Below are 24,040 nucleotides of genomic sequence, written 5' to 3'. Positions count from 1 at the left end.
TTTGGGAGGCCAGTAAACAGACTGTTACAGTAATCGACTTTACTAGAAATGAAGGCATGTATTAGCTTCTCCAGATCATGTTTAGACATCAGGCCCCTAAATTTAGAGACGTTTTTTATGTGATAGAATGCAGACTTAGTAATAGCTTTCATGTGACTGTTGAAATTTAGGTCACTGTCAATGAGGACCCCAAGATTTTTAACTGTTTCCCTTGGTTTCAGTCCCTTCGTTTCAAGGATAGTAGCAATCTTTTGTCTCTCCTCTCTTTTCCCAAATATAATTACTTCAGTTTTTTCTGTGTTCAGCTGGAGGAAATTGTGAGACATCCATTTGTTAATTTGGTCCATGCAATGATAGAGTGATTCAAGGGGGGTGTAGTCATTGGGGGACATAGATAAGTAGAGCTGGGTATCATCCGCATAGCTATGGTAATTTATGGAGTTATTCTCGATAATGTGTCCCAGTGGCAACATATACAGATTGAACAGTAGTGGTCCCAGAATGGAGCCCTGGGGGACCCCACAATCCAGAGACATTGGTGATGAAGTATGTCTTCCAATGGCGACAAAAAAACTTCTTTGTTGTAAGTACGATTTTAACCAGTCGATCACTATGCCCGTAAAACCAACCCAGTGTTCCAGTCTATGTAGTAGTATAGAATGATTAACTGTGTCGAAAGCAGCACTCAAATCAAGAAGTACCAAGACGGATGATTTGCCAGCATCAGAATTCAATCTTATGTCATTCATAACTTTGATAAGAGCTGTTTCAGTGCTGTGGTAGGCACGGAAACCAGATTGAAACTTATCAAAATAGCTATTAGACATTAAAAAGGCAGTTAATTGGTTAAAAACAATTTTCTCTATTATTTTACCCATAAATGGTAGATTGGATATGGGCCTATAGTTGTTTAGTACCAGTGCATCCAGGTTGTTCTTTTTCAGTAAGGGTTTCACAACTGCTTCTTTCAGACAGCCTGGGAATATGCCTGTTTGTAGTGAGGTGTTGATGATCTGAAGTACATCTGGTGATATTAGGTGTAAGATGGATTTGAAGAAGGCTGTTGGTAGAATATCTAAGTCAGATGTAGAGGAGCTACAATAGGCCTACTACATTACCCATGATCCAACACATACGCGCGCCTCCTTTAGGTTTAGCTGTACGAAAGTGAAACACATCTGGAGAGCCAACGCGGAACTAGTCTGCCCTGACAGTTGATTCGATAGAGATTGTTCAAATCATCATAAAAACCACGCCGTAGACTTGACTTTGACCAGCCTACTTTCCCCACATATTAAAACAGCAGCTTTTCAGCAGAAAGGGGACGAATTCACCTAAATGAAGGCGTATCTGAAGTTCACCACACCTATGGGAACCGGAGGTCTGAACTGATTGACTACAAGCTCTTGGTGAGTAGCCTAAAGTGCGGCATCATAACTAATTGTGCATATGATTTTGATCTCGGAAATGCCTGAGCCGAAAAATGCGGCATCACCGGGTAGCCTACTGACAAGTCAAGTCAAGTAGCGTGAGCAATACATCAGCATATTGAAATTGACAGAAGTGCTCTTTAACTTCCTGTAACAATACCCGGGTAGGCTGTGGCATTCCAACAAAGATAAATCGGTACTTATTGGCCCAAATTGTGCAAAGAAAATGTCCTTATGCCATTATATTTCCAGCCTGACATGTTGCTGTAAGGCAGGGTCGATCCATGTGGGGGGACAGAGAGAGGGGGGGGGGGGGGGCAGAATTGAATCCTCATTACATTGCACGAATTGGGTTTGGGGCCCTTTCAGATGTATTTGTCCCAGTAAGCCCACCAAAATGCAAATTTCTTTATTTTTCAATCATCTTCACATACTTTTTTGTGAAATAATTTCTTAAATAGTAAGATTTACCTCTCTTCTCAATGTTTGTCACTGAGTTGATTAATATTTCAAAGTACAATATGAAGACTTTTTACGAGAAAAGTGAAAAGTCTGAATGGGCTTAAATGGTACCATTGGTACCATTTAAGCCCACTTGTGTTCCAAATAAGCTCATATAGTTTCAGAATGAAGTCCAGTTGGAGTGCTTCCTGGAACTGTCTAGTTTTTTAAGATGGTGCTCTTTGGTGACAGGCTTGGTTGATTTCAAAAAAGTTTGAGAAATACCAAGGCACTCATCTTCTTTGTAATTAAAATGCCTTTATTTTGTTGGGCATAGCATGATTAAAATACTTCGACGCGTTTCGGCATGAAGCCTTCGTCAGGAAGTGTGCAGTTTCTTCTGTGACAAACAGACATAATTAAAAGACATCATGAGTGTTCTCAGGTGTGCAGGGTGGGACCAATTAGCCAATGGCTAACCACTCTTCAACAAAGGTGACATAAAAAACACAGAAAGACAACAATATCAATTGTGGGCAGCAGGGGGCCTCATTCTACAGTCTCTACAGATATAATAGAGTATTGGACAGCAAAACTGAAAAAAACATGAAATACATATACTTAAACAGTAGTGTTTACAAAAAGTGGCAGTATTCCATCTCATCATTTAAGCCTGGATATTGAGTAGCTTTTAATTTAAAGATCCAGTAGCTCTCTCGCTGATTTAATTGTTTTAATCTATCGCCCCCTCTCATTGTTTGTGGTATATGGTCAATACCTATAGCTCTTAAAATAGCTGGGTCACTGTTGTGCTGGTCTTTAAAATGGCGTGCCATTGGATAGTTCTCATTTTTTGTTCTAATTGCGTACTTGTGTTCTGAGACTCTATCTTGTAACCTACGTTTGGTCCTGCCAATGTAAAAAACATTGCAGAGGGGACATTCCAGTTTATAAATGACAAATGTTGTTTTACAATTAATAAAATGTCGTATATCATGTGTTCTGTGTCCATGTGTATCTTCAAATGTTTTACTTTTGACTATAGTAGGGCAATGATTACAATGACCACATTTGAAGCTACCTTGCGGTTTCTTAGACAGCCAAGTGTTCCCAGAGGATGGTGGTAGATAGCTGTGGACAAGTTTGTCATTTAAAGTAGGAGCCCGCTTAAAGCTGAAGACAGGGGGCTCCTGAAAAACATTATTCAAAGAAGTGTCACACTGTAATACATTCCAGTTCTTTCTTATTATGTTCTTAATGTGATTTGCTTCAGTGCTGAACCTTGTGGAAAAGAAAATTCTCCCAGAACTTTGTCTAGAGTTTCCACTTGTTAACAGGGATTGCCTGTCTAAGTTCTTTGCTCTGTGTGTAGCACACTGAATGGTTTTCTTTTTGTAACCTCTTTGAATGAATCTGTTTTCCATTTCATTAGCCTTAACCTCAAAAGAGTCAGTTTCGTCACAAATTCTTTTCAGTCTCTGGAATTGACCGTAGGGTATATTATCCTTTAAATGTCTAGGGTGGAAGCTTTTTGCATGCAAGATAGTGTTACGTGAAGTAGGCTTTCTATAGATGGTGGAATGTAAGAGACCTTCGTTATCCTTGTATATTTCTAGATCTAGAAAGCTAATGCGTTGTTTGTCATATTCCAGAGACAGTTTGATGTTTTTGTTTATGCCATTGAGGTAAGTATGGAAAGACACTAGTTCAGCTTCTGAACCATCCCACAGTAGGAGTACATCATCAATATACCTCCCATAGTAAATTATCTTATTTAAATAGGAATTTTTAGTAGAGTTAAACACAAAATCATTTTCCCATTTACCCATATATAAACCCGCATAGGAAGGACTGTAGCAAGCTCCCATTGCACATCCTTTAGCTTGCTTAAAAAGGCGATCTTGAAAAATAAAGATGTTATTATGTAATGTCCATTTAGTTAATTTTAAGAGGAAATGTGCAGGGGGAGATTCTGTTTGTAGGTGGTCTTGTAGAAAAAACTCGAGTGCTGCTAGCCCCTCTTCATGCACAATAGAGGTGTATAGTGACTCCACATCCATAGTTACTAATAAAGTATCTTGCCCTATATTACCTAGTTCCTGTATCTTCTTAAGAACAGCTGTAGTGTCTTGTATATATGCTGGGAGTTGAGGTAAAATGGGCTTAATGAAGTAATCTATGTATTTTGAAACAGGTTCTGTAAGACTGTCAATCCCAGATATGACTGGTCTCCCTGGGGGATTTTCCAAATTTTTATGTATCTTTGGTAGAAGGTAAAAAGATGCCAGTTTAGGATGCTCTTTGAAAAGAAATTTACATTCACCATCAGAGATCCAGTCATTTTCTTTAGCTTCAGTCAGTATGGTTTTTAACTCCATTTTTAAGACCTCTGTAGGGTTGTGTTTCAAAACCTCATAGTACACAGGATCATTCAGTTGTCTGTTTACCTCTTTTATGTATTTATCTTTCCCCCAAACAACCACAGCTCCTCCCTTATCGGCTCGTTTAATTATCAAATCATCATTTTTCATCATCTGTTCAAGAGCACCACGTTCCTGTTTTGTTAAATTATAGTACTTGGGTCTATTTTTTCTTTGTTGGTACATTTTATCTACTTCAAAGTCCACTTTTTTGGTAAAGGTACTCAGAGTAGCATTTGCAGTGACAGGACAAAAAGTAGACCTGGGTTTAAAGGGGGTTCCTTGCGTAGTTGTACTCACAGAGTCAATATGAGTCTTTGAAGTTTGACTGTTCATACTGTACCAGGCTTTAAGGTGCAAGTTTCTGTAGAACCTGTAGAGGTCAATCTTTGTGTCGAATTCTCTGGATGAGTAAGTTGGAGCAAAAGTCAAGCCCTTTGATAGCACATCTATGCAGTTTTCTGAAAGAGGTTTTCCTGAGATGTTGATTACTGTGTCCCTTTGTAACTCCTCGTGGGTCGCCTGGCTGTGTTTCTTTTTTCTTCCTCTTCTAGTTGGTTTCTTTTTGCTTGTTGGGGTTTTCGTCCTGGTTTGGTGGTGGTGGTCTTTTGTTGTTGTTTCTTCTTCTGGTCTAAAAAAGAGCCCCCTTCTTCTGCTGTTGAGTTGCTCGAGTGTGCTTCATCCTCGCTGCTGGTGATGTTAAAGGAGACTGTCCTTGGTCTTCTACGAGTCTGAGAGGAGTCTCTATGTTTGTAGGTTTGTTTTTTCCATGTGTAGACATTTCCCGTCTTGTAATCCATGTCATCCCTTTTGAAATTTCTAATTTTTTCTTGTTTGAGCTTTTGTGTGAATTGCTCTAAATCTTCTTTCATTTTCTTCTCCAGGTTTTTGAGGTGTTCTTGATCTTCATGTTGTGCAACACTTGGCTGTCTAAGAAACCGCAAGGTAGCTTCAAATGTGGTCATTGTAATCATTGCCCTACTATAGTCAAAAGTAAAACATTTGAAGATACACATGGACACAGAACACATGATATACGACATTTTATTAATTGTAAAACAACATTTGTCATTTATAAACTGGAATGTCCCCTCTGCAATGTTTTTTACATTGGCAGGACCAAACGTAGGTTACAAGATAGAGTCTCAGAACACAAGTACGCAATTAGAACAAAAAATGAGAACTATCCAATGGCACGCCATTTTAAAGACCAGCACAACAGTGACCCAGCTATTTTAAGAGCTATAGGTATTGACCATATACCACAAACAATGAGAGGGGGCGATAGATTAAAACAATTAAATCAGCGAGAGAGCTACTGGATCTTTAAATTAAAAGCTACTCAATATCCAGGCTTAAATGATGAGATGGAATACTGCCACTTTTTGTAAACACTACTGTTTAAGTATATGTATTTCATGTTTTTTTCAGTTTTGCTGTCCAATACTCTATTATATCTGTAGAGACTGTAGAATGAGGCCCCCTGCTGCCCACAATTGATATTGTTGTCTTTCTGTGTTTTTTATGTCACCTTTGTTGAAGAGTGGTTAGCCATTGGCTAATTGGTCCCACCCTGCACACCTGAGAACACTCATGATGTCTTTTAATTATGTCTGTTTGTCACAGAAGAAACTGCACACTTCCTGACGAAGGCTTCATGCCGAAACGCGTCGAAGTATTTTAATCATGCTATGCCCAACAAAATAAAGGCATTTTAATTACAAAGAAGATGAGTGCCTTGGTATTTCTCAAACTTTTTTGAAAGCTCATATAGTTATTTCTCATATCAAAATAACTGGTGAGGTGTGTGAATTGGGTTTAAACAGTGTAGCCTACATGGTATAAATGGTTTCAGACCAAAATATTCTTCCAAAATGTAAGATTTGCTCAAAAAATAATGCATAAAACCTAATTAAATATTACAGCATCTCTTACTTCCTATACTTCATAAAATTCTTCATCCAAACAGAAAAAAATATTTTTTTCTTATTGATTATTGTGAGTTCATTACATTATGCCTTTTTAACCAACAACTTGAGATTGTACAGCACTTTTTATGTCCCTCAAAGACATTTTTGGTTAGCATGCATGCCAGCTTGCATGCATTTCAATGGGCTTTACCATTTAAGCCCACCTAGTAGCCATTAAGCCCGTCTATACAAAAAGGTATTTTATGGAAATAATCAACTCCACAAAACATTTTATGATGCATTTCTTTCAAGATCAATGCCAAACAAACTGCAATAAGCTTAGAATTCAAACATAACCACCTTAAGTCTTACGGCAGAGTAAGATAAAGATGGTGTGTGGTTGTATCAAGAGAATATCGAGAATATACTTAATTGGATAATTTTCACACGGGCCTTTTTTTTTGGGGGGGGGGGGGGGGGGTATTCACGCAGTGTAAATGCAAAATGGCAAAACAATATGTTTGTACAGTATGAGTACAGTATGACATTGGCGCATGGAGAAACTATAGGCCTAGGCCTACATTGCAGCCATTTATATTTTGAGAAATAAGGCTACATAATGATATTAGTAGTACATTGTCATTTATATACTTTTTAAAAAATGTACAGTGAATCATTTCTGTTTACAACACAGTTTCATTCGTCCCTCATGCAGGGGTCTATGTAATGAAAAAAATAATAAACCAAAATAGTAGCAGAGATAAGAATTTAAGAGTACTGTGAAATTGTTAACGCATAGACAAAAACCATTCACGTATCCGTATCAAATTCTCCTCCTCGTATACAAGACCCAGCACAACCTTGCACCCTCCTACATCACAAGTCTCCTCACCCCATACAATCCCACCCGCACACTACGCTCCACTGACTCACTCCTCCTTACAGTTCCCTCCACACACCTGCGCACCATGGGCGACAGGGCATTTAGTGTTGTTGGCCCCAAACTTTGGAATTCACTCCCACTGTCACTTCGTCAGTGTTCTACACTGTCTACTTTTAAATCCAAGCTGAAGACACACCTTTTCACCTCTGCTTTCCCACTTCATTGACAGGCACTTCCACTTTATTTTAATTATCAGTTTATTTTTATTTTACATATTATTTTCCCCCTCATTTTGTTTTATTTTCAAATGCATTCTACTTCTTTTTCTTATTTGAAAACATTTATTTTTATTGTACTTTTATTTCTATTTTATTTTTGCATTTTAATTACTCTCCTATTGTTAATTCACTGAAGCTTTGTTGTACTTTCCCTACTGTTATGTATTTGTTTTGATTGTAAAGTGTCCTTGGGTATTTTGAAAGGCGCTCAAAAATAAAATGTATTATTATTATTATTAAAAAGGGTCTCAGAGGGTAGGCTGTGCGTTTGCCCCACACACACATAGGCGTACAAATTCTACATGAGGGGTGCTGGTCACAGGGCCAGTTTTTCAAAATTCCTCCCATTAAAAGGGCTGAACAACATATTACACATTTATGTCTATATTCACATTCATTACACATTCATTTCTATATGCAGCCCGATGTCTCCTCTGCCGTGTCAACGAAGGCCTGTCACCTAACTCATTACAACTGTAAAACAAAGCCTGGGGAGTGTTAGTAAACTCATCCCAACTGTCCCTTTTTTTATTGCTCCCAAAACCCAAGTTAACTACAACAACTTGACTAGTCTTTTGATCCCTCTGTCTTTCAAGCACTTGTGGTTTTCTCTATAGGATGTATTTACTCCAGGAGGAAAATGCGAAGGAAATCGTAATTCAAACAAAACGGAAATCGTAAAAAAAAAAAAAAAAGTTTTTTTTTTTTTACATTTTCGGAAACTATGGCGGCCAAATTTAAACTATGGCGGGCCGCCTCATGTATCTGAAACACTGACAGTTGTAAAGGTGTTCCTATTAAAGTGGCCGGTGCGTGTAGGCTTACCTTGCATTGTATGGTAGAACTTACGCACTGTGCCATTATTGTTTTGTGACCTGATGCAGACAAGTGAACATTCTAATAACATTCTAACCTTCAGGGAGAAATAACAACTGTCCTAACACAACAATAATGACCTTATCATTATTTTAAACTACAGTAACGGTGACGTTGTGAGTTCATGTTTGATTTCTGTACTCACTCCTCAGTGTCCAGTTCTGTGTCCATGAGAAGTCCATGGATGAATCAGAGATCAAAGAGACGGATCCTCCTCCTGAGGAGAGGTGAGCTTTCAATTATTTGTGTAGGCCTACTATCGTAGTACAATTAAAATAATACACACATAAATATGACGGGCAATGATTAATGGGTCTCTCCACAAAAATCAGATCTCTACAAAATTTCCCCCATTTGTATAACCAAAGAAGATCTTTGTATAAACAAAGAAGATTATCATTATTTATAGGCCTAGCATTCATTTATTTAAGTTCAAAGAATTGCTTGTAGTGAAGTAGCTTTGAATGAATAGCTTGAATTATCATTTTGTTTTGGAAATTCCTTACTAAAATGGCAGAACACCATCCATTCTTGGTGTTTAATCAGTAAGAACATGATCTTCAAAGGTACACTGTGTAGATGGTGGATTACTCCACTCCAACTCCCATTGTCATTGTGACACAGCACTCCACAGCACACTGCACACAACGAAATTGCATGTATGCCTCACCCGTGCAAGGAGGCAGCCCTCAATGGTGCAACTAGGGAGCAATGCGGGCGACGGTATCATGCTCAGGGTCATCCTTTGCATGGTCATGGAGGAGGATGGGGGAGAGCACTGGTTAATTACTCCCCCTACCAACCTGGCTGGTCAGGAGTCGAATCGGCAACCTTTGGGTCATGGGTAAGCGGTTAGGGCGTCAGACTTGTAGCCCAAAGGTTGCCGATTCGAATCCCGACCCGCCAGGTTGGTAGGTGCTCTCCCCCATCCTCCTCCATGACTGAGGTACCATGAGCATGGTATCGTCCTGCCACACTGCTCCTTTTTTCATATGAAAAGTGCAGTTTTCCCATTCATAATGAATACAGAATGAATGGGAATGAATACAGAATGAGTTTTCCCATTCAGAATGAATTTGAGGGTGGTGTTAAGTATTTATGTATAAGGTAACATTTGTGATTGGGCAGTATGAATTCTGTACTAAAATGTTACACAGTTTACCTTTAAAAATAATCAAAGTTGCATGACTGTTGTGATTCATGTGAAATATTCGTCAAAATATATGTGTGTGAATTAGTAGGCCATTTTTCTATTTTTGGACCGTCAACATCAATCAGACTCTATTGGCTGATATCACAGATGTGAAATTCAGGGTGGGCCCCCAGACTACTTACCACATTTGAAGCACATACGTTGAATTGCAATATTACTATGGACTGAAAAGACTTGGAACTGTATTTTAATTGACAATTATTGGGCGAGAGAGAGAGAGAGAGGGAGAGAGAGAGAGAGAGAGAGAGAGAGAGAGAGAGAGAGAGGGAGAGAGAACACATAACAAAAGAGACTCATGTTGTGTTATCAGTGTCCAACAGGGGGCACCAGACACAAAGAAAGTGGAAATGGAGAAAACCAAGAGGGACATGGAAGAACACAGGTGTGTGTGTGTGTGTGTGTGTGTGTGTGTGTGTGTGTGTGTGTGTGTGTGTGTGTGTGTGTGTGTGTAACGGAGGCTAACTAGCAGAGTTGGTGTGGAACGTTAGGAATCCTCCCTCCCAAAGCCTCATACAGCGTTGAAGCCGTTGGGCTGAGGGACTGGTCCTTTTGTGAAGCGGTATCGTACTGTACTACCGGTATGTGTGTGTGTGTGGGGTTGGCGGGTGGGGGGGAAGACTTGATAGGACTGGATAGGACTTCATACTGTTAATTCATGATTTATTGTCTCAATAATATTTTGGTGTGGAGGCAAATTGCGACTGAAGTTGAGAACATACCATACATTAGGATAGGACAATAGAATAGCTCAATTCATTATGAATGAAGAAGTGATATTTGGGTCAACCAAACACAGTGGTGTAGTCTACGTAGAAGGCAGGTATGCGCAGTATACCCACTTCTAAATTTCAGGGATTTCAGTATACCCACTTGAAATTGATTGATCCATTATTTGGAGTAGCATTAATACACACAGTATACCCACCTCAAAAAATGTTTGAATATACAGTATACCCACTTAAAAAAATGCTCGAATATACAGTATACCCACCACAAAAAAGTAGACTACACCACTGACCAAACACCAGCATTTCAGGTGTTGATCATGACATTGCAGGCTACGTTAAGACAAGGAACTGGCCATTTTAAAATATGAGTTTTTTAGATATTCAATTTTTGTTTTTTCAATTCATCATAGTTCGTGTTCTGAGGGTTGTTGTAAGCTGATTGTGTAATTTGTAGACAGGGCCGGTTTTTAGCATAGGCCGGCTAGACGGTCGCCTAGAGCGCCATGTGAAGAAGGGGCGCCGAAATGGCGCTCTCCTATGCGTAATTTTGCGATATGAAGTTTTTTTTTATGAAGTCGCAATCAACAAAGAGTGGCGAAAGCGCTCCTCACGGCAAAGCGCCCCTCAGCCAATAGTAATATCGCTTCCAACTGTCTCTGGGAAGTCTGTGAACCAATAAACAGACAGTTCTGAGAAAGGGGGCGGGACGAGTGACAGCCTGCGCTCTATTTTGAATTTGGAGACTCACTCGAGAGACAGAGGGCAAGCGCAAACAATAGTGCTGCTCTGCTGGATGGAGATTATTATGTTCTCATTAAACCACTCATTGCATGATGCAGGAGTTTCAGAGAGTGTTTTGGAACTATGTGATTTAATCAGCAACCGTTTGTGATTATGGAAAGCCTAATAGTTATGAGGTTACTATTTGGAACTAGAGAGAAAAAGAGCTTTTCTTTTTGATCAGAGAAATCGCTAGTTAGCATGCTAACATTAGCCAAGTATGCCAAGCAATGAAATCCAGTAAAGTAGCTGTTAGTAGCCTACTCACTACTCACTAACACCCACCTGATATCATAATAGGCCTACTTGCTTAGGTTGACAAGCAATGTAAAGTAAGACTGGTGCAATGTTTAAAACAATTTTAGCTGCCATATCTCCTTCCATCCACATGAATTACCTGCTTGTTGTAAGCTTAAAAAAACATTAATTTCCAGACCAGAATGACATAGCCTACATTAATCATGTAACAGAACCATGCACAGCAGACAAGTGAGGCTATTTACTATATTTTGTATATTATGAAATTCAATAGCGTGACAGCTCTTCTCCCTTTCTCTCACCCTGTCCCTCCAGTTCAAACACATAGATAGCCCCCTTCTCATTCTCCTACTCACAAATGCACCACTATTTCCAGTCCAGAAATGAAATTGGTTTGGAAGACAGCACAAATGTGTAGCTTATTAAAATTGTTATGCTGCCATGCTTTGTGATGCTGTAGGTAGTGTAGATCAATGCAGACCTCCTTGGTAGGCTTATTGTCTACACATGCATTTTACATGCAAATGTAGGCCTACTGTAGCCTATCACTCTCCTGGCATTTCAATTTCACGTTACAATTCAAACACATTGATAACCTCAATCTCATCTGGGGTTGGGGGCCCCACCACCATCACATCCAACATACCACACAGTGAAGCTACTTTCATGCGACTCAATCTGATGTGTTGGTCGCCTGTCAAAAAGAACCACAAATCCATTTGATGAAAAACGGTTATTGTTCTTGATGCTATTTAGTTAAGCTTACTACGGATATTACTCTTCTTGTGATCTGTAAGGTATAAGAAGGGGGGGGGGGGGGGGGGCGCCAGAACTCAAACTCGCCTAGGGCACCAAATAAGCCAGAACCGGCCCTGTTTGTAGAGCCAGAAAAGAGCTTTCAAACAACACCACAGACAGCCTTTTTTGACTAACACTGACTGATATAATCAAGGCTGAATGTATAGTGTCCTACCCTCACATGTGAACCTTTCCTAGTCTGTTTCTCCCTCAATATTAGTGTCAGATTCAAACCAATGCAGTTCTGGGGTGCTACCTTGCTACTAAAAAGGCACACCAAGTATGATTGAAATCCGTGTCGGTTGGGTCCCAAAGTGTCTGATTTCACGTGAAATGACCCACTTATATGTATATGAAATATGAAAATATTATTTCACATTGTTCACATATGTTCACATGCACGTAACATTGTGTGTGCCCGTTTGCGTGTGTGCATAATTTATGTGCATTCAGTTGGCATGTGTGTACTGTGTACACATACTACCTGAAACTATAGCATTGCAAACTATAGAAAACTATATCATATAGCATACAATTGGCATTGTGTGTTTGAGGGTGTGTGTTCACGTGTGTGTGTGTGTGTGTGTGTGTGTGTGTGTGTGTGTGTGTGTGTGTGTGTGTGTGTGTGTTTGAAGAGCCCCCATAGAGAGTAGACCGGTCTCCCCTGTGCCCAAGACAGTGCAGTGGTCCATGGATCCCACAGCACCATCCAGGGAGATGGATCCTCCTCCTGAGGACAGGTGAGCTCACATTACCATGGGTGCAGCGAGGGGGGGTAGGGTGTTACAGATTCTAAGGGCCCGACAGCTCTGACAGGGCCCTGGAAGGATGCTGATAACATAATTTGTCATTCTGGGGCCCCAAAATTTGAATCTTTCATGGGGCCCAATTTTTTTTTATCAGCGCCCCTGCACATTACTATTCACTAATGAACAATAATGAAGTGTGAGTGTGTGTGTGTGTGTGTGTGTGTGTGTGTGTGTGTGTGTGTGTGTGTGTGTGTGTGTGTGTGTGTGTGTGTGTGTGTGTGTGTGTGTGTGTGTGTCAGGGCTTGACACTAACTTTTTCACTTGCTGGCCTTTGTGGCTAGTAGATTTCCTGAGTCACTAGCCATCTAACTATTCTACACAAGTTTGATATTGTTTCTTTTTTTCTTTATCATGACGCTGTACATATAACCTCAGAAGATGAGGTGCTCAAAGCAAGAAGATGAGTGCAGGGGTTTCTACATGAAAATAAATCAAACAAGTAGAAACAGAGTAACTGAACTTTTTCTTGAACTTATATACGAACAATTGATACACAAGGGGCAAAGTTCAGAATAGACCAGTCTGATATGTCATACCATAGAATAAGATACCTGCCAAATTGGCTAGTGACACTGAAATTATTACCAGCCACAGCCAAGTTTTACCAGCATTTGGCCGGTTGGCAGGTGCCAGTGTGTGTGTGTGTGTGTGTGTGTGTGTGTGTGTGTGTGTGTGTGTGTGTGTGTGTGTGTGTGTGTGTGTGTGTGTGTGTGTGTGTGTGTGTGTGTGTGTGTGTGTGGTTTTGAATTGTGTAAAACTGACTGGAGACTCATGTTGTGCTATCAGTGTCCAGAAGGGGGCATCATACACACAGAGAGCAAAAGCAGACAAGACCAAGAGGGACACCGAAGTGTGTGTGTGTGTGTGTGTGTGTGTGTGTGTGTGTGTGTGTGTGTGTGTGTGTGTGTGTGTGTGTGTGTGTGTGTGTGTGTGTGAGTGAGTGAGTGAGTGAGTGAGTGAGTGAGTGAGTGAGTGAGTGAGTGAGTGAGTGAGTGAGTGAGTGTGTGTGAGAGAGAGAGAGAGAGAGAGAGAGAGAGAGAGAGAGAGAGAGAGAGAGAGAGAGAGAGAGAGAGAGAGAGAGAGAGAGAGAGAGAGAGAGAGAGAGAGAGATAAATGTGCTGTTGGCAGCAAGCCTTCTAAGTGTATTGTGATGTGTTTTACATGCATTGATCTTCTGTTGTTGATCCAGATTGACACCAGAGGAGGCAGAGTTCAGGTCCTTTCTGAGGAGGAAGTATCAGCATCTGTTTGAAGGAGTACCACATCAGGGAGACGCCAGACTCCTCCAGGACATCTACACAGAGCTCTACATCACAGAAAGGGAGGGAGGAGGGGTCAATGAAGAACATGAGGTTGGACAGATAGAGAGAGCATCCATGTTTCATAACAAATGCAGTTATATGAGTGGTGATGAGGTAAGAGAGCAGTCTGTTGATATTGAGGGAGAGCAGTCTGGTGATATTGAGGGAGAGAAAGATTCTGATGTTGAGAGAGAGGAGAATTCTGATAAAGAGGTAGCAGAGGATTCTGATGACAGACCAATCAAATGCAGTGACATCTTTAAACCCCTACATACACACATGGGTCTTTGGCAAAACAAACCAATCAGAGTAGTATTGACAAAGGGAGTGGCAGGCATTGGGAAAACCGTCTCTGTGCAGAAGTTCATTCTGGACTGGACTGAAGGAGAAACAAATCAGGACATTCAATTCATTTTTCCTCTTCCTTTCCGAGAGCTGAACCTGATGAAGAATACAAAACTCAGTCTTGTGGAGCTTATTCAATGCTGTTTCACTCAAATTAAAGATCTGGATGTGCTCTCCAGTTGTGAGCATAAAACTCTGCTCATCTTTGATGGTCTGGATGAGTGCAGACTTCCTCTTCATTTCAAATCCAACCCGAGTTGTTGTGATGTTACAGAGCCAGCCTCAATAGATATGCTGCTGACAAATCTTATTAGTGGGAATCTACTTCCCTCTGCTCTCATCTGGATCACCACCCGGCCAGCAGCAGCTGGCCTGATCCCTCCTGACCGTGTGGACAGGGTGACAGAAATTAGGGGGTTCAACGATCCACAAAAAGAGGACTACTTCAAGAAGAGAATCAGTGATGAGAACCTGGCCATGCGAGTCATCAACCACCTGAAGTCATCCAGAAGCCTTTACATCATGTGTCACATTCCAGTTTTCTCCTGGATTTTGGCCACTGTTGCAGAGAGAACATCAGAGAGAGGAGAAATGCCAAGGACTCTCACTCAAATGTACACTCACTTCCTGAACATTCAGATATGCTCCAAGAAAGAGAAGTACACAGAGAGAAGGGAGACAGATGAAGAGATGGTTTTGAAACTGGGGAAACTGGCTTTCCAACAGCTGGAGAAGGGCAATCTGATCTTCTACGAGGAAGACCTGAGGGAAAGTGGCATTGATGTCACAGAAGCATCGGTGTTCTCAGGAGTGTGTACGCAGATCTTCAGAGTGGAGGCTGAGCTGTGCCATGGGAGATTGTTCAGTTTTGTGCATCTGAGCGTCCAGGAATTCCTTGCAGCATTATATGTGTTCCTCTGCTTCTCCAACAGTGCCAGAAACATGCATCACCAACATCAACGTTCTAAACTTTCTGCTCTGTTCAGAGCTGCAACACTTCAAGACCTACATAAGGCTGCAGTGGATATGGCATTACGGAGTATGAATGGACACCTAGACCTTTTCCTCCGTTTCCTTCTGGGTCTCTCACTGGTGTCCAATCAGAAGCTCTTAAGACACTTATTGCCAGATACCAGTAGCCAACCACACAGCTTAGAGCAAACAGTCCAGTGTGTCAAGCACAATCTTAGCGTGGCACAGTTATTCCCACTTAATTTGCATAGACTGATCAACCTGTTCTACTGTCTGAATGAGCTTAATCAGCATGCTGTAGTGGAATACATTGACAGGAGTTCAGGAGCTTTGCTTGTAGAGATGCTCTTACCAGGCAAGTGGGAGACTAGTGTCTTTAGGTTTGAGTTATCAAAAGAGCAACTGGGTGGGTTTGACCTGCAGAAGTACATAAAGACACCAGAGGAGGATCTGACTGAGCTCCTCAGCCCAGATGACGTCCTTAAGAAACTGTTTCCAGTAGTTATTTCAATGGCCACATCAGCAGAGTAAGTAAACCTGCTAAGCTGTGTGTGTGTGTGTGTGTGTGTGTGCTTGAGTAAGCAAAGCAATGAGTATAGTGAATGTACGTCTGAGTGTTACAGAGAGGAAGAGAGTGACGGACTGAGTAAAGACAAAGTTTCCAAAGACAGGAAGAAAGACAAAACAAATCAAGAAAAGGTTCCTCATGAGAGGGGAGAGGCCTGCCCTGAAGATAGACACAGCTAATGATTGGATCTGACAATCAGACTCAGCCAGTTACTGGTTGGATCAGACAAGCCAGATCAGTAACACCCTGCACTGGCATAAAAGACCTGAAGGTGGGGAGGGCGTCCTAACAGTGTGTACAGTGTGTGTGTGTGTGTGTTAAGGGTGGGCGATATATATAATGTAGGCAAGGCTCTAAATTAACTTTTTCCACCACCAGCCAATTTGGCTAGTGGACATTTTTTCTTACCAGCCAAACAGAAGTTCAACTAGCCATTTTTTTTTATCTTGTCAAAATAAACTATGCATTAGGCTAGTTTTTTTTTCTAATTAAATGGTCATTTTGTCCAACTGTTTCTACAACACAGATACACTATAGGCCTGCATAGGCTACTATATGCCTACATAATAAGCATATTATAGGCTATATATTTTTTCATTATTTTTTAACTTCTGCTTTATTTTTTACTTTCGTTACTTAGGCCTAATTAATTTGATTAGTTTTTGTTCAATTCCTCTGAAAACAGCTGAATCACATCACACAAGCCACTCACAACAGACCTTTAACATAGGCCTACAGTAACCAAGCACACAGCGAGAGAGGAGGAGCTCTTCTCTACCATGCGCAACAAAATGACAAGAAGCCTAGTTTAATTAAAAGTAAATAATATCTCGGGAATCTTCGCTTCCTTTGTTACTTCCACAGCTTCGTCGTTGGTTGCTTTTTTTTCTTTTCGATGGCGTGGGCTTTCCAACTTAGTTGCGCCAGGACTCTGAACATTTCAGAAGACAACTGAACTGACAGCTACGGTCACACCACTCTGACAGTCGGCTCTCCTCCTCTGCCCTGGTCGCTATTTCGTTCCACAACCACTCATTTTTAACGTCACTATTTACAATTACTACTAGCATTCACCAACACACAGAACCTTGCTCTAACCCCCGCCACATTCTCATCACTCGCACAAAACGTCTACACAACAGAAGTAGCGCTATGCATAATCTGCGTAAATCCTGTTATTGAAACGGTCAGGGTCTCGCTGCTTAAAAATGCAGCCTGTTACAGCAAGGTTCATATAGTAATAATAGCAGTAGTGACGTTAAAAAGGTTGTAGCGAAAGCGACGAGAGCATAGGAGGAGAGCTGCCTGTGAGAATAGTGTGAGCGCAGCTTAGCTGACAGAAGGCTGGTCGTCTGAAATGTTTTCAATCCTGGCGCGCGCAACAGCATGGAGTTGACGCTCGATGCACTGGAAAGCCCACGGTGGGAGGCTACCTCGTGACGCTAGTGTCCATGGGTAATGTAGGAAATCTCGCCGTATAACGTTCATCAGAGCAGCGGTTTACCATTCATAAGTTACTGTACTCGGGCGCTACTAGCCAAATTGGCGGGTAGGTATTTTTTTCTACTAGCCAAAATGAATTTTCACCCGTGTTTGGCGTGTTGGCGTGTGTTAATTTAGAGCCCTGAATGTAGGCCTAATTAATTTAGTACAACACATAGTATGATGGCAGCATATAGCCTGTAGTGAAACATAGCCTATAAATATACAATAGCCCACATATTTATAATATAATATGCCCCCACCCCCCGCGCGCCAGCGATTGTTCGTTGAGATTTTTTTGGTCCTGGATATTCAGTAAAAGGTTTTGGAAAAGTCATGGAAAAGTCATGTAAAAAATTGGTGGAAAAGTGTATGAACCCTGGTGTGTGTGTGTGTGTGTGTGTGTGTGTGTGTGTGTGTGTGTGTGTGTGTGTGTGTGTGTGTGTGTGTGTGTGTGTGTGTGTGTTCTTGTGTTCATGGGAAATCTTGAAGGTATTGGCCACTCACAACATTTGTTAATGAGAGCAAGTGTGTGTTCTATGTAGAGGCAAGTGTGTGTAATAATCAGATGTGTCATTATGTTTCTCCCAGACTGGAAGGTTGTTACCTCACAGAGAAGACTTGTGCAGCAATAGCAGCTGCTGCCAGATCAACCTTCTGCAGTTTGAAGACGCTAGACTTGAGTCACAATGCGCTTCATGATGAAGGGGTTCAGCATCTCTCACACCTCCTCAATAATCCTCAGTGCAAACTGGTGAAACTAGAGTGAGTGTTAACACACAACAGACTTGTATGGGTGGGGCGCCAGTGATGTGTGTGTGTGTGTGTGTGTGTGTGTGTGTGTGTGTGTGTGTGTGTGTGTGTGTGTGTGTGTGTGTGTGTGTGTGTGTGTGTGTGTGTGTGTGTGTTTGTATTGGCCACTCACAAGAAGAGCACATGTCTGTTATTTAGAGCAAGTGTGTCTTTTATAGAGGTACATGTGTAATAATTGGATGTTTCATTAATTTTCTCCCAGGCTACAAGCTTGTTCTCTCACAGAGAAGAGCTGTGCTGCAATAGCTGCGGTTGCCAGATCAACCTCCTGCAGTTTGAAGACACTAGACCTGAGTCACAATGCGCTTCATGATGAAGGAGTTCAGCATCTCTTAGACCTCCTCATGTGCAAACTGGTGACACTAGAGTGAGTGTCAAAAGCAGACCTATGTGGGGCACTAGTGATGGGGTTTGGGATGTGTGTTGGGAGGGAGACACATGATATTTTAACTACTGTGTGTGTTCGTGTACTTACGACCCAAGAGGCCTCTTATTCACAGCTCACCTGTCACTACCTCAGCTTCAGGCGTAGGCGTAGAAATTAGAAATGGAATTCGGCCCAAATTATGTCCTCACCCCATATGTCAGCATCCGCATATGTGCACTATGCATACTGGTGTCACAATATTCATTGTCACACAAGGAGTATGCACTTTTGACATGTTCTAGGAGTTGTCTTTCTGACTGTGGTTAACAAACATCCTAGATTTTTAGTCAACAATGTGTAGCTGATATTTTAATGTTGTCTCGATGGGTTGCATTTTACGGCGGCCATGAATAGGCTATCCTACAATGCAAACCTTCTTCTGTAAGTTCTAAGGTGCAACACCATGTTCATTGTCGAAATGCAGTCTGGGTGTTTTGAGGCTCGCTGTTTGTGCATGGAATGTCTTGCTATGTTTGGTGATGGAGTAATCTGCAACATATGTGTACATATGTGTGTGAGTGGTTTAATTTGGGATTTTATGCTCATAGTATTGTTTTGGTAGGTTAAAGGATGTCACGACCCTGTGTGTCCGCGTCCGTGCATCGTGTATAGATCGGGTAAAGGCATCACTGCGTTGTTCATCCCCCCCCTCTCACCCTTTATGTCCCACTATTTGTTTGTTGTAGTGTGTGTGTGTGTGTGTTTTCATGGGAAAATTTGAAGAACACTCATAGCCAGTGTTCATTAGGGCTGTCAAAATTGCTCAAAAATGACATTCGAATTTTCACTCTGAAAAACCACACCAATTCGAACTATTCGAATAGTTTGAAAATTTGAACCCTCCGAATATCACATGGGGGAATGCTTTATGCAAGTTCAAAGACAAGGTGAGAAATAGAGAACGCCCTCGCAAATAACGAGCAGGACTTGGCACGGAGTAGCCACTTTAGACATCGGGGGAAAAGCTCTTGCATATCGTTTTACCCATTCATTTTGGGCTGGAGATCGGACATTTAAGCAATGCAAACTCGAAGTGGGAAAGTGCAGAAGAAGACCACGGCACCACAGCGGATGCACGCTCTCTCCCTCTCACTCACTCGCTCTCTCACACGCACACACACACACAGTGTTGGGTGACCCAACTTCTCCAACTAAAATTTAAGCTGTAGCCTACCTCTCTTAGCTTGGTTGATTACATTGCTGCTTTGCCAAATTCCGTGACGCCGCCTGCATCGGTCTCGTGCCCTGAGGAAGTCAGTGTTTTTGTCGGACGGTGCAAAAAATGATTTGTCGCTTATCTGTAGCTACAAAAATGCCACGTCCATACCACTTCATCACTCAGCTCAATTTTATTCCTTGCAGCCCAAAATCCAAAGAACTTTCACGTTTTATATTTTGGGGTGGGTGTACGTTGTAAGTCATTCACGAAAGTTGACAACTTCTTTAGTAGGTTGAACAGCAAAATCAAACGTCAAAACAATCTGCACGAGTACTCACATATCAACAAAACCAGCGTGGATAATTTGAAGGGTCGGGCAGATTTACCACTGCGCTTGGTACGCTGCTATAGGCACCACTTCCTAATCTAGTGAGACGCGCCTTTATCGGAGACATGTAAGGACGCGCACAGAATGTTGGGTGACTTGACAACCAAATGCGATAGAATTGACGACTGGGTTTTTGACTTGACAACCAGATGGGATAGAATTAGTAACGGGGTCTTGACTAGACAACCAGATGCGATAGAACTAACGACGCGGTCTTGACTAGACAACCAGATGCGATAGAACTAGTAACGGCACTTCGCCAGAAGTTTGAAAAGAAGCAACTTGGACGCCCGCACGCCCGCATGACATCATAGGGGTCCTGCTACCGGGGAATAAAGGACACCTGCTCAGCCAATCAGAAGACATTCCGTCTGCTCACTGGGTGATATATATGAGGAAAGTGTATGTAATAATCAGATGCTTCATTATGTTTCTCCCAGGTTGAGGAAGTGTTCCCTCACAGAGAAGAGTTGTACTGCAATAACAGGGGCTGCAATATCAACCTCTTGCAGTTTGGAAATGCTAGACCTGGGTTACAATACGCTTTACGATGCAGGAGTTCAGCATCTCTCAGAGCTCCTCAAGGATCCTCGGTGCATGCTGGAGACACTATTGTGAGTTTTATCACAAAACAACAGGCCTGTGGGGCATCAATAATGGGGACTGGGGTGATAGGAGGGATACACATGGAAAGTGAAGGTCAAGTGCCAAGAGTACAAGAGTTTAAGTGTACATGTCTGTTAATGAGAGCAAGTGTGTGTTATATGTAAAGTGAGTGTGGTAATGAGATATTTCATTATGTTTCTCCCAGGCTGCAAGGTTGTTCCCTCACAGAGAACAGTTGTGAGGCAATAGCAGCTGCTGCCAGATCAACCTCCTGCAGTTTGAAGATGCTAGACCTCAGTAAGAATCCGATTCATGATGCAGGAGTCGAGCATCTCTTAGGCTCCCTCAAGGATCCTCATTGTAAACTGGAAACACTAGTGTGAGTGTAACATCAGGCCTGTAGGTGGTGTCAGTGATGGGGTCTTGTGTGTATGATGTAAGGGATGCTTACAATGATAAGTGAACTAGTGTGTGTGTGATCTCTGTCCATCCAACTGGCACCTTATTCACAACTCACTTGTCAGTGCCTCAGCTTCACCTCATTCCCCTCCACCTCCCTCTACTCTCTCTACATGCAGCCTCTGAAGATTGAGACCACTTCGAAATTTTAAGGTTTTTTACATTATTATTATTATTTTTTAACCATGGATAGGTATGTGTTTGAATAAAACAAGCATAGTTGTTTCATTCTATAGACTACGGACATTTCCTCCACATTTCGAATGAAAATATTATCATTCAGAACATTTTTGGCAAAATGTAACACATGGTCTAAATAACACCTAAGATGCAATGTTTTTAAACCTCAAAAAAGGCAAAGAAATCAAGATGCTATTTACTTTAAAACGCATGAATGTATGTGTTTATAACTCAGGAAGAGTTCAGAAATCAATATTTGGTGGAATTCAATCACAACTTTCATGTATCTTAGCATGCTCTCCACCAGTCTGTCACATTGTTCTTGGATGACTTATGGCCGCAATCGACTATTCCGTTATGTCAATGCAGCTCGCCAGATTGGATACCCTAGTGTTGCCATGTTGCTACTACAGTGGGCGTGTACAGAGGGGTGTGTACACAAAGTTGTAGATAGAACATTGATGGCTCCGAACTTTGGAGGGAAATGAATGTGTATAAATAGGCAGCAATGGAACATTATTTTATATTGCACCATGGATCTGCAAGCAAGGAGAGCCGGTATTGCGATGCTGCGACTGCTGAGGATGTGACGGAGGAGATCAACACAATTTTGGGTGCATCCCATCATTGCTGCCCAGGAGAAGCATGGGGATTGAGCTTCGACTGCACCCCGACTTCTTCCAGAGGTACTTACGCCTCTCCTTCGATGTGCAATTACCAAGTGAAACACCCAGTTTCATGAGCCAGGCCGTGCCCTCCTAGTGACGCAACACCTTCAGCGTTGCTACTAGTCAGGTCAAGAGCAATGCAAGTACTTTGTAAGCTCCCGAAAAACTCCCGGGAACTCCTTCCACTTTGTTCGGAAGCAAACAACTATTAGCAAACTAAGGGAGGCAGGTCAACCATGCCATTTGTTAATTGTTATGCTCTTGGTCAGAAGAGATGATAATCAGGCTACAGTTTCATAGGGCAATTGGGCCCGTTCAGCGTCATGCTACAAGCGGATTCCGAAAAAGTTGGGACACTTTGTATGTTGTGAATAAAATAAAAATGCTAACATCCAATATGGTAATAAGGTAGAGCATTATGTACAGACAACATATCAGTTGTTTAAGTCAAGCAGAATTATTGTTTTGAGGTAATTTTGTTATCATTTAAAATTTGACCATGCAACAAATCTCAAAAAAGTTGGGACAGGGCCAAAACATGTTGTGATAGTTGGATAATTCTAAAAATAACACAAGGAAGAATATTTTAAAAGGAATTATATTGACTGCCAACATGAATGCACAAATAAAATACCCTCACAGAGAGGCTGTGGCACAGATTTTGAGGGGCTAATTACTTATCTATTACACAGAAAGATTGAATTATCAAAATTGCAGGCATATAAGGCCTATTTCCGTAATATAGAGTTCTGTGTAATCATTGCATGAGTTATGAGATCATGACATACTCGTCATCAATAAGCAAACTATGACACTCCAACAATGACAGCTCTCGAAAAAATGACCATAAACACAACACTTGATTAATGCACATGATGAAGACATTAACAGTGTTGCATGCGGAAAAGCTCATTCTAGATGGACCTAGGAGACATGTGAAACTGTCCTCTGATTACAGAATGGAAAATATTTCATCCTTTTTTAAAATCTTGGAGTCATGCACCCTCCAGGTTATACAGAAAATGAATACTTCAGCTTGATTTAGTGGTCAGTCTGAAAGAGAGCATATATGATGGTAAGGGGGTGAAGAGGTGCCTTGGTTATGGTCTTCTTGCTCATGTAGAACATTAAAATGAATGTTGAATTATATATACAGACTTTAAACAGCATACAAAGCTACCAAGGCATTATATTTTGGAGCACCGCCTTTAGATATTGCCCCATAACGGTGGCAAATTTCAATCTCTTTTATGTTCCAACAGTGTGGTTCCATCATAAGAGTAAACAGGACACAATTGTTTTCTTGCAGTCAGGATATGCCACATATTAAGCATAACAAAAAGGTAAACAAGTTGAAGAACACACCTATCAGTTGAGCTGCTGAAATCATGTCTCGCACATCAAAATATTTAATTTTTGAATAAAATTATGCCATCAGTCAAAGTATTTAACTGTTCAGTCTCATCCCTTGTGTTGTGTTTAGTCTTATCCAATATAAAAAGCATTTTATTGGCCCTGTCCCAACTTTTTGGGGATTTGTTGCAAGTGTGAAATTTTAAATGACCACATAATTACCTCAAAACAATAATTCTGTTTGACTTTAACAACTGACATGTTGTCTGTATATGATGTTCTACTTTATTAACATATTGAATGTTTTGAAAATGCCACCATTTTGATTTTATTCACAAAATACAAAGTGTCCCAACTTGTTTGGCCTCCGCTTTGTATTTGCCTCCGGTAAGATTCTATTTTCCAATCCTAAAATTAGGTCATGATCATATATATATAGGATATATAACTGAGAACAAGTCCGACAGGCAGACAAGGATGTGTCCGATGGCGGCG

At 41.2% G+C, this 24,040-nt stretch overlaps 1 protein-coding gene and 1 long non-coding RNA gene across 3 annotated transcripts; both read left to right on the top strand.

The window, feature by feature from the left end:
- The first annotated feature begins 1,193 nt into the window (after positions 1-1,193).
- On the top strand, positions 1,194-12,749 carry LOC134466919 (uncharacterized). 2 transcript variants are annotated; one of them, XR_010038443.1, is made up of 3 exons: positions 1,194-1,409; positions 8,391-8,465; positions 12,651-12,749. It is a non-coding gene; the product is annotated as an uncharacterized LOC134466919 (long non-coding RNA). The 2 variants fall into 2 exon arrangements; XR_010038444.1 differs by lacking the exon at positions 12,651-12,749 and adding an exon at positions 9,762-9,824.
- A 204-nt stretch (positions 12,750-12,953) lies between these two features.
- LOC134467096 (protein NLRC3-like) lies at positions 12,954-21,300 on the top strand. Its single transcript, XM_063221016.1, has 6 exons — positions 12,954-12,958; positions 14,014-15,969; positions 18,084-18,257; positions 18,508-18,672; positions 20,720-20,893; positions 21,091-21,300. The coding sequence occupies exons 1-6, from the start codon at positions 12,954-12,956 to the stop codon at positions 21,266-21,268; spliced, it is 2,652 nt and encodes an 883-aa protein (XP_063077086.1). The 3' UTR covers positions 21,269-21,300.
- The last annotated feature ends 2,740 nt before the right edge of the window (positions 21,301-24,040 follow it).

Source organism: Engraulis encrasicolus, chromosome 17 (genome assembly GCF_034702125.1).
Source record: "Engraulis encrasicolus isolate BLACKSEA-1 chromosome 17, IST_EnEncr_1.0, whole genome shotgun sequence".
NCBI lineage: Eukaryota > Metazoa > Chordata > Actinopteri > Clupeiformes > Engraulidae > Engraulis > Engraulis encrasicolus.
Note: the sequence above shows the minus strand (reverse complement) of the source record. Positions and strands in the feature narration are given on the sequence as shown.

What these genes read in the sequence shown, in the direction of transcription:
- LOC134467096 (XM_063221016.1), top strand. An exon ending in TGCAAACTGGTGACACTAGA is followed by an intron (nt 18,673 to 20,719) that starts GTGAGTGTCAAA and finishes TGTTTCTCCCAG; the next exon opens with GTTGAGGAAGTGTTCCCTCA. An exon ending in TGCATGCTGGAGACACTATT is followed by an intron (nt 20,894 to 21,090) that starts GTGAGTTTTATC and finishes TGTTTCTCCCAG; the next exon opens with GCTGCAAGGTTGTTCCCTCA.